Source organism: Phocoena phocoena, chromosome 10, assembly GCF_963924675.1.
Source record: "Phocoena phocoena chromosome 10, mPhoPho1.1, whole genome shotgun sequence".
Taxonomy (NCBI): Eukaryota; Metazoa; Chordata; class Mammalia; order Artiodactyla; family Phocoenidae; genus Phocoena; species Phocoena phocoena.
The window spans coordinates 100,289,661-100,307,006 of record NC_089228.1 but is presented as its reverse complement, the minus strand read 5'-3'; the positions used below and the strand labels follow the sequence as shown (position 1 = coordinate 100,307,006).

Here is a 17,346-nt window from a genome sequence, read left to right as displayed (position 1 = left end):
TTAGTGTATAGGAATGCAAGAGATTTCTGTATATTAATTTTGTATCCTGCTACTTTACCAAATTCATTGATTAGCTCTAGTAGTTTTCTGGTGGCACATTTAGGATTCTCTATGTATAGTATCATGTCATCTGCTAACAGTGACAGTTAGCTTCTTCTTTTCTAATTTGTATTCCTTTTATTTCTTTTTCTTGTCTGACTGCCATGGCTAGGACTTCCAAAATTATGCTGAATAAGAGTGGTGAGAGTGGGCAACCTTGTCTTGTTCCTGATCTTAGAGGAAATGGTTTCAGTTTTTCACCACTGAGAATGATGTTGGCTGTGGGTTGTCATGGCCTTTATTATGTTGAGGTAAGTTCCCTTTATGCTTAGTTTCTGGAGGGTTTTTATCATAAATGAGTGTTGAATTTTGTCAAAAGCTTTTTCTGCATCTACTTAGATGATCATATGGTTTTTCTTCTTCAATTTGTTAATACGGTATATCACATTGATTGATTTGCGTATATTGAAGAACCCTTGCATTCCTGGGATAAACCCCACTTGATCATGGTGTATGATGCTTTTAATGTGTTGTTGGATTTGGTTTGCTAGTATTTTGTTGAGGATTTTTGCATCTATATTCATCAGTGATATTGGTCTGTAATTTTCTTTTTTGGTAGTACCTTTGTGTGGTTTTGGTATCAGGGGGATGGTGGCCTCATAGAATGAGTTTGGGAGTGTTCCTTCCTCTGCCATTTTTTGGAAGAGTTTGAGAAAGATGGGTGTTAGCTCTTCTCTAAATGTGTGATAGAATTCACCTGTGAGGTCATCTGGTCCTGCACTTTTGTTTGTTGGAAGATTTTTAATCACAGTTTCAATTTCATTACTTGTGATTGGTCTGTTCATATTTTCTATTTCTTCCTCGTTCAGTCTTGGAAGGTTATACCTTTCTAAGAATTTGTCCATTTCTTCCAGGTTGTCCATTTCATTGGCATAGAGTTTCTTGTAGTAGTCTCTGATGCTTTGTATTTCTGTGGTGTCCATTGTAACTTCTTTTTCATTTTTAATTTTATTGGTTTGGGTCCTCTCCCTCTTTTTCTTCATGAGTCTGGCTAAAGGTTTATCAATTTTGTTTATTTTCTCAAAGAACCAGCTTTTAGTTTTATTGATCTTTGCTATTGTTTTCTTTGTTTCTTTTTCATTTATTTCTGCTCTCTTTATGATTTCTTTCCTTCTACTAACTTTGGGTTTTGTTTGTTCTTCTTTCTCTCGTTCCTTTCTGTGTAAGGTTAGATTCTTTATTTGAGATTTTTCTTGTTTCTTGAGGTAGGCTTGTATTGCTATAAACTTCCCTCTTAGAACTGCTTTTGCTGCATCCCATAGGTTTTGGATAGTCATGTTTTCATTGTAATTTTTCTCTAGGTATTTTTTGATTTCCTCCTTGATTTCTTCAGTGATCTCTTGGTTATTTAGTAATGTATTGTTTACGCTCCACGTGTTTGTGTTTTTTACATTTTTTTCCCTGTAATTGATTTCAAGTCTTATAGCATCGTGGTCGGATAAGATGCTTGATATGATTTCAATTTTCTTAAATTTATCAAGGCTTGATTTATGACCCAAGATGTGATCTATCCTGGAGAATGTTCCATGCGCACTTGAGAAGAAAGTGTAATCTGCTGTTTTTGGATGGAATGTCTTATAAATATCAATTAAATCTATCTGGTCTATTGTGTCATTTAAAGCTTGTGTTTCCTTATTAATTTTGTTTGGATGATCTGTCCATTGGTGTAAGTGAGATGTTGAAGTCCCCCACTATTATTGTGTTACTGTCGATTTCCTCTTTTATAGCTGTTAGCAGTTGCCTTATGTATTGAGGTGCTCCTATGTTGGGTGCATATATACTTATAATTGTTATATCTTCTTCTTGGATTGATCCCTTGGCCATTATGTAGTGTCCTTCCTTGTCTCTTGTAATATTCTTTATTTTAAAGTCTATTTTATCTGATATGAATATTGCTACTCCAGCTTTCCTTTGATTTCCACTTGCATGGAATATCTTTTTCCATCCCCTCACTTTCAGTGTGTATGTGTCCCTAGGTCTGAAGTGGGTCTCTTGTAGACAGCATATACATGGGTCTTGTTTTTGTATCCATTCAGCGCACCTGTGCCTTTTGGTTGGAGCACTTAATCCATTCATGTTTAAGGTAATTATTGATATGTATGTTCCTGTTACCATTTTCTTAATTGTTATGGGTTTGTTTTTTGTAGGTCTTTTTCTTCTCTTGTGTTTCCTACTTAGAGAAGTTCCTTTAGCATTTGTTGTAGAACTGGTTTGGTGGTGCTGAATTCTCCTAGCTTTTGCTTGTCTGTAAAGCTTTTGATTTCTCCGTCGAATCTGAATGAGATCCTTGACTGGTAGAGTAATCTTGGTTGTAGGTTCTTCCCTTTCATCACTTTAAATATATCGTGCCACATCCTTCTCACCTGTAGAGTTTCTGCTGAGAAATCAGCTGTTAACCTTATGGGAGTTCCCTTGTATGTGATTTGTCATTTTTCCCTTGTTGCTTTCAATAATTTTTGTCTTTAATTTTTGTCAATTTGATTACTATGTGTCTCGGTGTGTTTCTCCTTGGGTTTATCCTGCCTGGGACTTTCTGCACTTCCTGGACTTGGGTGGATATTTCCTTTCCCATGTTAGGGAAGTTTTTGACTATAATCTCATCAAATATTTTCTTAGGTCCTTTCTATCTCTCCACTCCTTCTGAGACCCCTATAATGCGAATGTTGTTGTTGTTTATTCTTTTTTCTTTATTCTGTTTCGCGGCTGTGAATTCCACCATTCTGTCTTCCAGGTCGCTTATCCGTTCTTCTGCCTCAATTATCCTGCTACTGATACCTGCTGGTGCATTTTTCATTTCAGTTATTGTATAGTTCATCTCTGTTTGTTTGTTCTTTAATTCTTCTAGGTCTTTGTTCTTTAATTCTTCTAGGTCTTTGTTAAACATTTCTTGCACCTTCTCGACCTTTGCCTCCATTCTTTTTCCGAGGTCCTGGATCATCTTCACTATCATTATTCTGAATTCTTTTTCTGGAAGGTTGCCTATCTCCACTTCATTTAGTTGTTTTTCTGGGGTTTTATCTTGTTCCTTCATCTGATACAAAGTCCTCTGCCTTTTCATTTTGTCTATCTTTCTGTGAATGTGGTTTTCGTTCCACAGGCTGCAGAATTGTAGTTCTTCTTGCTTCTGCTGTCTGCCCTCTGGTGGGTGAGGCTATCTAAGAGGCTTGTGCAAGCTTCCTGATGGGAGGGACTGGTGATGAGTAGAGCTGGGTGTTGCTCTGGTGGGCAGAGCTCAGTAAAACTTTAAAACTTTAATCTGCTTGTCTGCTGATGGGTGGGGCTGGGTTCCCTCCCTGTTGGTTGTTTGGCCTGAGGTGATCCAGCACTGGAGCCTACCCAGCTCTTTGGCTGGGCTAATGGCACACTCTGGGAGGGCTCACGCCAAGGAGTACTTCCCAGAATGTCTGCTGCCAGTGTCCTTGTCCTCACAGTGAGCCACAGCCACCTCCTACCTCTGCAGAAGACCCTAAAACACTAGCAGGTAGGTCTGGTTCAGTCTCCCCTGGGTCCCGATGCGAACACTACTTTGTGTGCACCCTCCCAGAGTGGACTGTTTCCCCCAGTCCTGTCGAAGTCCTGCAATCAAATCCCGCTAGCCTTCAAAGTCTGATTCCCTAGGAATTCCTCCTCCCGTTGCTGGACCCCCAGGTTGGGAAGCTTGACGTGGGGTTCAGAACCTTCACTCCGGTGGATGGACTTCTGTGGTATATAAGTGTTCTCCAGTTTGTGAGTCACCCACCCAGCAGTTACAGGATTTTCTTGTGATTGCGCCCCTTGTACCATCTCATTGCAGCTTCTCCTTTGTCTTTGGATGTCATGTATCTTTTTTGGTGAGTTCCAGTGTCTTCCTGTTGATGATTGTTCAGCAGTTAGCTGTGATTCCGGTGCTCTCGCAAGAGGGAGTGAGGGCATGTCCTTCTACTCTGCCATCTTGAACCAATCTCCAACTCACCCCTTTTTCATTAGTGAGTAGTATTTCAGTGTATGGATGTACCACAATTTGTTTATCCATTTATCTGTTGATAGACATTTGAGTTGCCTTCAGTTTTTGGCTATTATAAAGCAGCTAGGAACCTTTGTATAAACATAGGCTTTCATTTCTCTTGGGTAAATAAAACACCTAGGAGTAGAATGATGGTAAGTACACGTTTAACTTTTTAAGAAACCACCAAAACGTTTTCCAAAATGGCTGTACCATTTTACATTCCCACCAGCAGTGGATGAGACCTTCAGTTGCTCTGTATTCTCACCAATCCTTGGTATGGCCAGTCTTTTTAACAGACATTCTAACAGGTGTGTAGTGATATTCACTGTGGTTTTAATTTGCCTCTTAATGATGTTGAGTATCTTTTCATGGGCTCATTTGCCATCCATGTATCTTCTTAGTGAAGTGTCTGTTAAAACCTTTTTGCCCATTTAAAAAATTTGGTTGTTTGTTTTCAAGGAGTCTTTATATGTTCTAGATAAAAGTCCTTTATCAGATCTGTGATACGCAAATATTTTTTCACAGTCCATGACTTGTCTTTTCATTAAGAGCTCATTATTTTAACGTTAAAAAAAGTATTTCAAAATAGAAAAGTTTTGGAAGACAGTCTATTAAAATCAAATCACTGGAAAAGTCTAACACATTTTTCTGAAAGCATGTCAAAAGGCACTTTTTAATGTAGACATAGAGAATGGACCTGAAGACACGGGGTGGGAGGGGGAAGCTGGGGCAAAGTGAGAGTAGCATTGACATATATACACCACCGAATGTAAAATAGCTAGTGGGAAGCAGCCACACAGCACAGGGAGATCAGCTGAGTGCTTTGCGATTGCCTAGAGGGGTGGGATAGGGAGGGTGGGAGGGAGGCTCAAGAGGATATGAGGACATATGTATGCATATGGCTGATTCACTTTGGTGTACAACAGAAACTAACACAGTATTGTGAAGCAATTGTACTCCAATAAAGATCTATTAACCAAAAAAGGCACTTTTTAATAAACAAGGTCTAACAAGACCTCCTCCAACCCCGGGGTGCCTGAGGGCTGAGAGCAGGTGTGGCAGCACTCTCTCCCAGCCCCCCTGGTCCCCTTTCCTGAGGGGTCTGCCCATGAGTGCCGGGGCCATGGTGCAGATGCAGACCCACAGAAGTTGGGATGGGCCTTGTCAGTCATCTAGGAGAAGCGGGTTCCCAGGGCAGGGTGGAGTTTGGTGGAGGAAGAGCACGTGCCTGGCCCTGCCCAAAGCAACATGCACTTGACCGTAGTGGAGGAGTAAGTCCTCTTGGAAAGCTGCCCCCCTGCACTGTGAGAACAGCAGGCACTGAGAGGCAGCAGAGCAGTGGCTGCTGGTTTGGGAGGAGGTCCGCTGGGTCCAGGCGGGCTGTTCAGATGTGAATTCCTGTAGAGGAGGAGTTCCTGGAATGGGTCCTCTCTGTGGTCCCCCGTATTATAGATTTGTGGACATAGTTCCATGTTGATAATATATGGACTTGCCCCAATATATTATGGGACACTGAAATCCAAATCACTAAAGAAAATGAGGTCAGCATATCGTGTATTAGTTTCCTGCTGCTGCTATAACAAATGATCACAAGCTCAGTGGCTTAAAACAATGCACATTTATTACCTTATAGTTCTGTTGCTTAGAGGTCTGACAGGTGTCTCACTCGGCTAAAGTCAAAGCGTTGGCAGGGCTGGTTCCTTTCTGAGGCTTTAGGGGAGACTTTCCAGCTTCCAAAGGCTGCACACATTTCCTCAGCTTGGGTCCCTCCCTGTCTTCAAAGCCAGCAATGCTATGTCTCTCTATGACATTGCTGGGAAGATTTCTCCACTTTTAAGGATAGCTGTGATTAGAGTGGGCACATCCTGATAATCCAGGATAGTCTATCTTCACACCTAAAGGTGCTTGATTTCATCATGCCTGCAACGTCCCTTTTGCCATAATTGCTAGCTTCCTTGTTTCATTAAGGGATGCAAAGTCCCTTTTGCATGTTCCCAGAATAGGGCATGGACATCTTGGGAGGCCATCACTGTGCCTATCACACCCCAGAGAGGGGCACTGAGGGCTGCTGTGACCTGAGGTTCAACAGCCTGGCCTATACAGTCAGGGTATCTGGCTCTACCTAGTTCATGATTCCAGGTTTCCTAAGAGGCTTTTGCTTGTCTTACACTGCTAGTGTCAACTCACAGAGAAAGTGTGTCAAAGTAGCTAGGGGGAACCTACTGTATAGCACAGGGAGCTCAGCTTGGTGCTCCGTGATGACCTAGATGGGTGGGATGGGGTGGGGAGGGAAGTCCAAGAGGGAGGGGGTAGATGTATACATATAGCTGATTCGCTTCACTGTACAGCAGAAACTAACACAACATTGTAAAGCAATTTTACTCTAATTAAAAGAAAAGAAAAGAAAAAGTGTGTCAAGGTAGAAATAATACCATGACAGCAGTGCATCAGTCCTCATTATGAACAGTCCTGGAGACTGGGATATCTGAAGGCTGGCTGATTGACTGATTCCCCAATTCTTTACACAAAAGTTTTGAGATTGAATATATGCAATAAAATAGAAATTTAAAATAAACAGGGCTTCCCTGGTGGCGCAGTGGTTGAGAGTCCGCCTGCTGATGCAGGGGACATGGGTTCGTGCCCTGGTCCAGAAGGATCCCATGTGCCGCGGAGCGGCTGGGCCCGTGAGCCATGGCCACTGGGCCTGCGCGTCCAGAGCCTGTGCTCCACAACGGGAGAGGCCACAGCAGTGAGAGGCCCGCGTACCACAAAAAAAAAAAAAAGAAAAAATAGAAATAATAAATAATTAAACCAGAATGTACAGAACAGGTAAAGAACAACAGGTGGATATGAAGCCAGTTAAGCCCCGAGCTACAGCACCATGCTTTCGGAACTAAACTTCCTGGTAGCCAAAGCAAACAGGAACCTGATCAGTTACATGATTTTCATTTTTCATGCGATGAAAGCAACCGTTTCTAAGAAAAGCTTTCCCTAGTAGGCCTGAAGTCTCAAAGGACGTTCTCATCCAAGTGGCACTAAGGGAAGCAGCAATCTTTTTACAACAAATGGAAAAAGATGTTTCCTAGGATTGTTGAGGGCATAAAACACCAAGACACAACTCAGTAAAAGCAATTCTCTGAGGGCCAAGATAGCGAGTTCCAAGGAGCAGCTTTCCGGTAACAAACATGATCCAGGTTGTGACTCGATAAGTACTGAAATGAATATATGAACAACACGCACACAAAAAATGGAATAGAACAGGACAGAATATGAAACTGGTGTTTCTTCTGTGTGTGTTTACATCTGATCAAGATGTAAAATGTGTTTTTACTGCGGGTTACTGCTAGAGGAATGACAAGTTGGCACACATAACCCTTCAGAGATACAGGAGTCCTTACACATGCTCCTCCTAAGAGCTGGTCGGCAGATAGATTGAGGTTATATCCTCTGAAAAGGGTCTTCAGCGCAAATATTGTTTCTTGCACTGGCTTTAGAATAGGATTTAGGGAAATCAGAACCAGGAAGGTGAGGAATAGGGTCAGAGCATCAGAGGAATGCCCAGGGAGCTTGGGAAAACAAGGAAATAGGTGGTAAGGTTGACATCTTCTCTAGAAACCGAGGAGCTGGGGTTCCACCTGGTGGGACAGCCCTCTCACCTGTATGACCTGAATCCTAGTGAACCTAGACCCTTCCTCAGGAGATTGGTAACACCAATGTAAAGTATATTCAAGGTGACTGTGCCCAAATCCAGGAGCTGGCAGGTATGGTTCATAGTTCAGAGGGATCATGAGACAAGGGACTACGGTTATTTTCTTTTGGAATACTTAGAAAAATTTTCCTAGAGTAGTAATTTTCTGCTTTACATATTTGTTGTTTTCTTATTTTTATGGCTATAGAACATAACATGAAAATAAAAATTATATATATATATATGATGCTTCCTTCTGAGTATTTCTTTTTAAGTTAACAAACTTCTAATTTTAAAGGCTACCAAAATAATAAATTAGGTAAATGGGTTTTTTGTTTTTTGCTTTTGGCTGTGCTGGGTCTTCGTTGCTGCGTGCAGGCTTTCTCTAGTTGTGGCGAGCAGAGGCTACTCTTTGCTGCGGTGCACAGGCTCTAGGTGCATGGGCTTCAGTACTTGTGGCACACGGGCTCAGCAGTTGCAGCTCACGGTCTATAGAGCACAGGCTCAGTAGTTTTGAAGCACAGGCTTAGTTGCTCTGTGGCATGTGGGATCTTCCCGGACCAGGGCTTGAACCTGTGTCCTTTGCATTGGCAGGCAGATTCTTAACCACTGCACCACCAGGGAAGCCCAAATTAGGTAAATGTTTTATGTAATATAGAGAGTGCTAAAGTGAAGTGGTATATTTTAGGATAGTATTTTAGCTTTTTTTTTTTTTTTCAGTATGCGGGCCTCTCACTGTTGTGGCCTCTCCCGTTGCGGAGCACAGGCTCCAGATGCACAGGCTCACCAGCCATGGCTCACGGGCCCAGCTGCTCCATGGCATGTGGGATCTTCCCAGATTGGGTCACGAACCCGCGTCCCCTGCATCAGCAGGCGGATTCTCAACCACTGCGCCACCAGGGAAGCCAGTATTTTAGTTTTTAATCTTCAACTATTCTACAATAATGGTTAAAGGATATCTTCTATAATACTGGTTAGAGAATATCTTTCTTTAAAAAATATATTTATTTATTTATTTGGCTGCATTGGGTCCTCGTTGCTGCGCGCGGGCTTTCTCTAGTTGCAGTGCACAGGCTTTCTCTAGTTGTGGTGAGCAGGGGCTTCTCGTTGTGGTGGCTTCCCTTGTTGCAGTGGCTTCTCTTGTTGCAGAGCACAGGCTCTAGGTGCACGGGCTTAGTTGCTCCACAGCACATGGGATCTTCCTAGACCAGGGCTTGAACCCATGTCCCCTGCACTGGCAGGCAGATTCTTAACCACTGCACCACCAGGGAAGTCCAAATTAGGTAAATGTTTTATGTAATATATCGAGTGTTATAGTGAAGTGGTGCATTTTAGGATAGTATTTTAGTTTTTAATCTTCAACTATTCTACAATAATGGTTAAAGGATATCTTCTATAATACTGGTTAGAGAATATCTTTCTTTAAAAAATATATTTATTTATTTATTTGGCCGCATTGGGTCCTCGTTGCTGCGCGCGGGCTTTCTCTAGTTGCAGTGCACAGGCTTTCTCTAGTTGTGGTGAGCAGGGGCTTCTCGTTGTGGTGGCTTCCCTTGTTGCAGTGGCTTCTCTTGTTGCAGAGCACAGACTCTAGGTGCACGGGCTTAGTTGCTCCACAGCACATGGGATCTTCCCAGACCAGGGCTTGAACCCATGTCCCCTACACTGGCAGGCAGATTCTTAACCACTGCACCACCAGGGAAGTCCAAATTAGGTAAATGTTTTATGTAATATATCGAGTGTTATAGTGAAGTGGTGCATTTTAGGATAGTATTTTAGTTTTTAATCTTCAACTATTCTACAACAATGGTTAAAGGATATCTTCTATAATACTGGTTAGAGAATATCTTATTTTTTACGTGTATATGTATAACTGAATTGCTTTGCTGTTCACCTGAAACTAACACATTGTTAATCAACTGTAGTTCAATATGAAATAAAAATTTAAAAAAGAATATCTTATTTTTATTAAAAGGTTCCTATTTTACAGAAGATGGGATCTAGGAGGAACTTGAGGGGTCAATCTTATTAGCTCCCCTTGAACCCGGAATGTCAGCAGTGTAAACTGGACTCTTGCCTCTCCCCTCTGACCAAATCCCTGACTTTGGTGTACCTTACCAAGGCCTTATAGGACCAGGAGACAGTTTGCACTTGAAAGTTAAACATCCAGCTGGCTAGAGCCAGCAGGAAGGCAAAGCTGGGGTCCTGTCTCAGGATGGAGGAGGTCAGGAGGTTCCTGGAACAGCCAACAAGATCAGAATTGTGAAGAAGAACCAAAGGCAAGGGGTCAGAAGGACCACAGGAGCAGTACCTGAGAAAGCATGAGAGGAGGTGCAAGCCACCAAATTTAACTCTGGCAGACCTAGTCTTCCTGGCCTAGAGTTCCTTGGAGAATGAGGAGTGAGCCTTCTAGAACACACTTCGGCATTTCAAAACCAAAGAACAAAACTAAAGCCCTTTTTACTTTGGAAAATTCCAAAACACATACAAAAGTAGAGAGAGTAGTATAACGAACCTCCATGTACCCATCGCTTAACTTCAACAATTATCAACATTTTTCCAGTATTTTTTCATCTGTCTCCAACTTCCCACCCCCCACTCTCACTATGCCACCTTTTAAATTTCTTGGAGTATTTTAAAGCAAAGCTAGCCATCATGTTAGTTCACTCATAAACACTTCTCAGTATGTATCACTAACAGACAAGGGCTTTTAAAAACATAATGAGGGGCTTCCCTGGTGGCACAGTTGTTGAGAGTCCGCCTGTCGATGCAAGGGACACGGGTTCGTGCCCCCGTCCGGGAAGATCCCACATACCGCGGAGCGGCTGGGCCCGTGAGCCGTGGCCGCTGAGCCTGCGCGTCCAGAGCCTGTGGTCCACAACAGGAGAGGCCACAGCAGTGAGAGACCCGTGTACCGCAAAAAAGAAAAAAAGTTAAAAATAAAAAACATAATGATACCACTATCACATCTATTAAAATGTGTCCCCTGCATTAGCGGTTTGCTGCTGCTATCTCACGAATATCTTTGTGAAGTGGGTGTGTTCAAGCCAGGATCTACACACGATGTGTCTGCTTGATTTGTCTCAAGTCTCTAACCTCTGAGTCTAGAACAGCTCTTCCTCTCCTCTCCCTCCTCTTCCTCGTGCCAACTGTTATGGATTAGAATTTCTCACGTTCGGGATTTTTATCATGGTCAACTTAATATGGTTCTTTATCCTGTCAGCTGGTCGTGTGGTCTAGAAGCTTGCTTTAAGAACAGGTAGTTCAGGTGAGAACACCTCACGCACAGTGCCCCGTTCCCTCCTGCATCCCGTTGGGGGCATGTCTCACCTTTCGTGCGGTTGAGGCAGATGAGGGGGCTCTGGTGTTGGTCATTAACAGGTTCCTATGAGCCTTGAACTTACAGGTTTTGGCAGGCATTGTAATTGCCTGGATTCCTTATTTTATTCAGGGATGCAAAATGTAATTTTCTGCAGGTGTGTCTTCTCTTGCTTTTAATAGCTTACATTCTTCCATGAAGACCTCTCCCTCATCAATTATTTGGTTTCTCTGAGATACGGTTTGTACAAGGAAGTCTGCAGCACATGTTAAAAGTGACACAGTGTGTCTGAGCGCTTCCGTTTGTGTCTTTTCCTCACTCCAGCTTCCCAACCGGGGAAGATCAAGGTCCACTCCCATCCTTTTTATGCCTGAAGCACTGAAACTGGTGATGGAGTCAGAGCTTACCGCGTGCCCTCCTCTCATCCGCCCACTAACAGTCCGGTCACCGTCCTCTGTGCTTCTCCCACCAGGATGCCATCGGTTCCTCCTCTGATCTCCTCTGTCGGATGCTTGTCACTGTATATCTCTTTTTTAAAATGTTCCCTTTAGTCCTCGTAAATAATTACCTATGTATTGCATCTACTTTTCCAGATTCCTTGGAAGCAGGACTCGTGTTTTTATTTTAAATAAATTTATTTTATTTATTTTTGGCTGCATTGGGTCTTCTTTGCTGTGCGCGGGCTTTCTCTAGTTGTGGCAAGTGGGGGCTACTCTTCATTGAGGTGGCTTCTTTTGTTGCGGAGCACGGGCTCTAGGCGCGTGGGCTTCAGTAGTTGTGGCTCACGGGCTCTAGAGTGCAGGCTCAGCAGTTGTGGCGCAAGGGCTTAGCTGCTCTGCGGCACGTGGGATCTTCCCGGACCAGGGTTCGAACCCGTGTCCCCTGCACTGGCAGGCGGATTCCCAACCACTGCGCCACCAGGGAAGCCCAGAACTCATGCTTGATTTATCTTTCTATCTTCATAGCGACTAGCCCTGCTCAACCTTCTGTGGGAAGTCAACAATTATTTAATGAAAAAAATGAACAAATTAGAAAAGAAGAAACCTTTAAGCCCTCACCATGTTGGACTTTTTTTTCTCTCTTAAAGATGAATGGGTATGTAATGAATTTAGTACAGAATGCCGATTTTAATTAATTTATCATTAATTATTAATTTATTTATTTTGCCAGACTGCTCGGCTCGCAGGATCTTAGTTCCCCAACCAGGGATTGAACCCGAGTCCTTGGCAGTGAAAGCACTGAGTCCCAACCACTGGTCTGCCAGGGAATTCCCTGATTTTTAATAATTCAGAAATATGATGATAGACTTCTCTAGCTATTAAAAAATAAATTATGTTAACCACTTTTTAATTAAGGTGGGATCCAAATGGGCTGTAACTCTCTAGATACCAAGATATTTTTATGTTCTTCCCACGTATTTTTCCTGTTTTATCTGCCTTTATCTTAAATTTTCCAGCTTTACTGAGATATAATTGATATAACACTGTGTAAGTTTAAGGTATACAACGTGTTGATTTGATACACTTATATATTGCAAAATGATTACCACTACAGCTTAGCTAACACCTCCATCCCCCCACATAATTACCATTTTCCTTGTGATGCCTTTATCTTTAGATGCCATCTAAAGTATGAGTGCCATTTTCCAAAGCACATCCCTTAATCATGATTGCTGTAGACACCTGCTGCTATAAGAATAGTGGTAGCATATGCAGCAATATAAATGTGCTCCATCCACTATGAAAAACTGCAAATATCTGAAAACTTCTGCATTTTGAAAGAAAAAAAAATCTGATTAAACAGAAATCAGGTGGGACAATATTTAAAATTTCAAAACCTGAAAATGCAAACTTCAATTGTATATTTTTGTGGGTGAATAATGCTGCTACTATGCCAGTGTGTGACCATTTCAATGAGCAAAATTTTTGAAGGTTGGTAATTTCCTGAACTTGTTAATAAAATGGTGTTGTATAGAAAAATGCTAGCAAAGCAGCAAAAGGTGTTTCTTACCAAGAAATCAAGCTCTTCATTTAGGTGGTGGTACTGATCCAGTTTGGCTCCCAGTAAGACAGGTACCTCTCCGGCATTCTTGGCTTCATTTGAATCCAAGTCTGTAACCTGAGATGAAACATATTTGTACTCACTTCCAGTATGTTCACACTCCTTGGAACATTTGACAATGAATATGTTATTAGTTTAACCACCAGAGAGATCGCCAGTGGTTTCAATAACAGATGTGTAGAACTTGGAGTCAGAATGACTTCAATGTTAAGTATCTAAAATTGTATTTTTGTATGTTAAAGACAGTACATAGTGAATGTTTAACTCACCTCTGCAACCTGATCTTGAAATGATTTTTCATTAGCAATTAACTCTCTGAAAGCTGCGATTCTGTCTTTATGTTTCAGTAGCTAAGGAAAAAAGCATTTTCTATTTCAGAGAAGGAGAGGAAATAAAACTACATTCCGTAACATTTATAATAAAGTCACCAAACCATGCACAGTCCAATCCCTGGTCTCCAAAGGTGTCTTGTTTTTAAAGCGCTTGTGTAGCAGAGAGTTCACACAGCAGGCCTGAGACTGCTGTCCTTAGAAAGGCCTGCTCGCCAGACTGCCCTCTGACTGGCATCTAGGAACTTGGATTGTGGGAGGGTTTCCATCATTTCCTGATATGAAGGCTCACTGTGCCTATTTGTACAAAGAACATTTATGCTGAACACCCCTTTCCTTCGGGAGGGTCTGGAATTTTGGTCCGTGGCAGGCAGAGGGCACCTACCCAACCAGCCTCCAATCAAAACCCTGGACACTCAGTCTCCAATAAGCATCCCCGGGAACATTTCACGCATGCTGCACAGGTCACTGCTGGTGAAAGGGAACTGCATCCTGTGTGACTCACTGGGAAAGGACTCTTGGAAGCTTGGATCTGGTTTCCTCTGGACTTCGCCCTACGTGCTTTTTCCCTTTACTGATTTTGCTCTGTATCCTCTCACGGTAATAATACATCATAGCTGTGAGAACAACTATGTGCTGAGTCCTGTGAGTCCAGTAAATCATTAAACCTGAGCGTGGGCTTGGGATCTCCAGAGAGCTTATCCTAATATTCAATTGATTTTACAGCCAGGCTATTAAAATTCTTCTTTAAAGAAAAAAAATTAGCCAACTTTTTCTAGATGCAATTTATAGTCATTTCTTCTTTGTTCATTTGTTTGTTTCATGTAATAACGATAAGTTGTAACATTCAATATTCTAACTCCTCCAAATATTAGTGAGGGCTGCACAGAATAGTTTTTTTTACTATGAACACTTTCCAAAAAAGAGGAAAAACTTTAATGGATGCCCATGTAACTATTACCCAGTTTCAACTACTAACAGTTAACGGTCAGCCTTGTATCGTTAATACCCCAGCCACTTCCTCCTCCCTGCAACTCCCTTCACTGAATCAAATTACACGCATCATATTATTTCATCTGCCAGTATTACAGGAATGACACAGAAATTTACCAAGAGAACATAAATATCTGAAATGGTATTTTTGTAACATCCTGCTCGAATCCTCAACTGGGCTTATTTCTGAAGACTAGTTTAAGAAGTAGAGGCCAGTAATTTCTCTGCATGTCTGTTTATTCCTTAGTCCTTTTCTCTAGAGGTTAGCTAAGAGACAGAGATTCCGCAGAATACCTGCAACAAATTTTCTAGCCACCTCAGTTCAGAGAAGTCATTTCCTGATAAGGCAGCACTGAAATTGAATCCCAGATTTAAATACGTTTTTATTCCTTTAGCCAGATAAATTAGTCACTTCTGTATTCCTTTCAGATTAAAAGCACACACCTTCATGTCCTGTTACCACTTTCTCTGTATAACTGACTCTCTTCTTTCTCTCTCTCCATCTCTGCACCACTACATCAAGAAAAGAATGATTGAAGAAATTCCAAGAGCCTCTTCCCTTACTTTTGTCCCACTTGAGAAATAAAATTTGTTTTCAATGTATTCATTATTCCAAGTGATAAAGTTTGTAATCACTATAGAAATATCAAAATACTCTCTTCTTCAGGAATCAGTAGTACCATATAAAAGTGAAAAAATAATCATACCAGTTTTTTGGTAGATGAATGAGATTTTCTAACATACTTATGTTATAAAACAAGTCAAATGTTGAACAGTGTATCGCCTTAGTGAGGGCCAAAGTAAAGCTAATCTTGTCCCCAAAAATAATTTTTAAAAATCCAAAATTTTAGGAGCTTCTTTATACTTTTACGTGACCTTTTTCTTTGTCTTTTTTCACTAAAAATGATACAATTTTTAGAATGAAGAATACATACAGTACCTCTTTATCAAATTTTTTCTTTTTAAGATGAAAACTCTTCAATTTTTGTAGCATATCATTAACTTTCTCACTCTCTTTGAAATGTCTGGCATCAGGATTGGTGATGTCCTAAGGGTAACATTTTGAGAAGCTATATTAAAAAGTTATCAGGAAAGCTAAAAGGAGGAAGGAAAGAACACAAATGAAAGAAATCTCCCTTCCAAAATAAGTGGCTAAACAAAAGGAGATAGAATCATATTGAACTCAATTCTTCAGTTACTCATCATAAGCCATCTAATAAAGGGTTAATGTGGAAAGAATTCATATAGATTCACACTTATATGTAAATTGTTATTGGGACAAATTAGTATAATCACTGGGAAGTTAATAACTACACATGCTTATATACTTATACATACATCTGCTCTTAGCCTAGTCAGTTTACAAATCCAAATTTTAGACAAATTGTTATACCTGACACCAGAACAATCAGACATCCTCAACAATACTGAAACTCTAGATATTTCAGTGGCACCCACATTCCACAAGAATGAAGATACTTGTACCAATATAACCTAAGGGTCAAAAGTGCATGCATTACAGTCAGACTACTTGGGTTTGTATCTGAGCTGTCTGTCACTTAACCATCTGAGTTCTGTCACTTAACCACTTGACTTTGGACAAGAAACTGAGTAATTCTGAGCCTCAGTTTGTTTTTCCGTGTTAGAAAAAAAAAAAGTCTGATAATGTAAAAAATGGTGTAAGAATTGAATGAGATAACCCATGAAAAGCAGGGTCAACTTAAATGCCTCCAAGGACAGGTTGGGAAGTCAGCAAATAGTTTTTGAGCGCCTGGTAAGGGCCTACCCTGCATTAGGCAGAGGGCATCTGACATATCGAGTCTCTGCTCTTGAAGGCTTAAGCAAACAGATATCTGTTTGGCCTGGGATGAGATCTCCTAAGAAGAGGGCTGATGACTCACTCCCTGACTGAGAGGTCTTGTAGAGAAGCAGCAGCCAGCAAATAAGCCTGAGAAAGAACAGCAGCCTCCAGTGAGACAGGAGAAAAGCCAAGCAAATATGATAAGAAAGCAGATGTCTGAAGGGGCAAGGTGGGGTGGAAAAGGTTACAGCAAAGAGTTTGTGCCATATTCAAATTCAAATATTAAAGACAAAACTTCAGGGGGATACAGTCTATGGGCCACCAGTTTGTGGACACTGCTAAAAATGCTTAGCTTGGCAGCAAATTTTAGCTAAAAGAAAGTAGGAACAAAGGTTGTGTTGGACCAGGAACATCGCAAACTCATGTCCCCAAATTTTGGCTCAGAGGAGTGCACTGAAGCTCAAAGAAATGTACAACGATCAGAGGGAAGAGGAAGAAACACAGCTCAATAACTGAGAAGCTATCAAGCGTCACATATGCCCTTAAAAGTTTCTCTCATTCAAATGTAGTGTTTGCAACCTCCCAGGGCAGCAGCAAATATCACTTCAGCTAAGGCTGAGAAAGGAAAATTTACTTGGCCAGGTCACACAGCAGTGAGGTGGTGAAGCCATGCCTTGAATTCACCGGACACTAACTTCATTTTTCATTCTACTAATTAATGTACACAGCTCTGCACTGCCCGACCCCTGCCCCAAAGCTGTATTTTTAGATCGGGTAAACAGCTCATTTGTGTGAACAATCTCTCATCACAGGCTGCCCTGAAGCACAAGACTATTACCCTGAGGGAGTTTTCCTGAAATGTGGAAAACACTGAGGGAAGGGTTTGGCCTCACGTTTTTATTTTTTTAATCTTATCATCTTACTATAGATTTGTGGGAATTAGGTGTTGAAGAAAGAAGCAGTGGGAAGAAGGAAGGGCTGATTGGTTGGTTTAAGGATCTGTATTTTTACTTCCATTTTTTTTCGTTCACAACTTAATTGTCCAACCTTGATATTTCTTCTCCCAGTAAA

At 41.4% G+C, this 17,346-nt stretch overlaps 1 protein-coding gene across 1 annotated transcript in view; it reads right to left on the bottom strand.

Moving 5' to 3' along the window:
* Window positions 1-17,346, bottom strand: part of CAGE1 (cancer antigen 1) — a 42,737-nt gene that overhangs the window by 6,796 nt on the left and 18,595 nt on the right. Inside the window, exons 6-8 of the mRNA XM_065886018.1 lie at window positions 15,415-15,522; window positions 13,422-13,502; window positions 13,102-13,209 (exon numbers count right to left, since the gene is read on the bottom strand). Coding sequence (XP_065742090.1) covers window positions 13,102-13,209; window positions 13,422-13,502; window positions 15,415-15,522 — 297 coding nt within the window. The remainder of the gene's footprint in view (window positions 1-13,101; window positions 13,210-13,421; window positions 13,503-15,414; window positions 15,523-17,346) is intronic.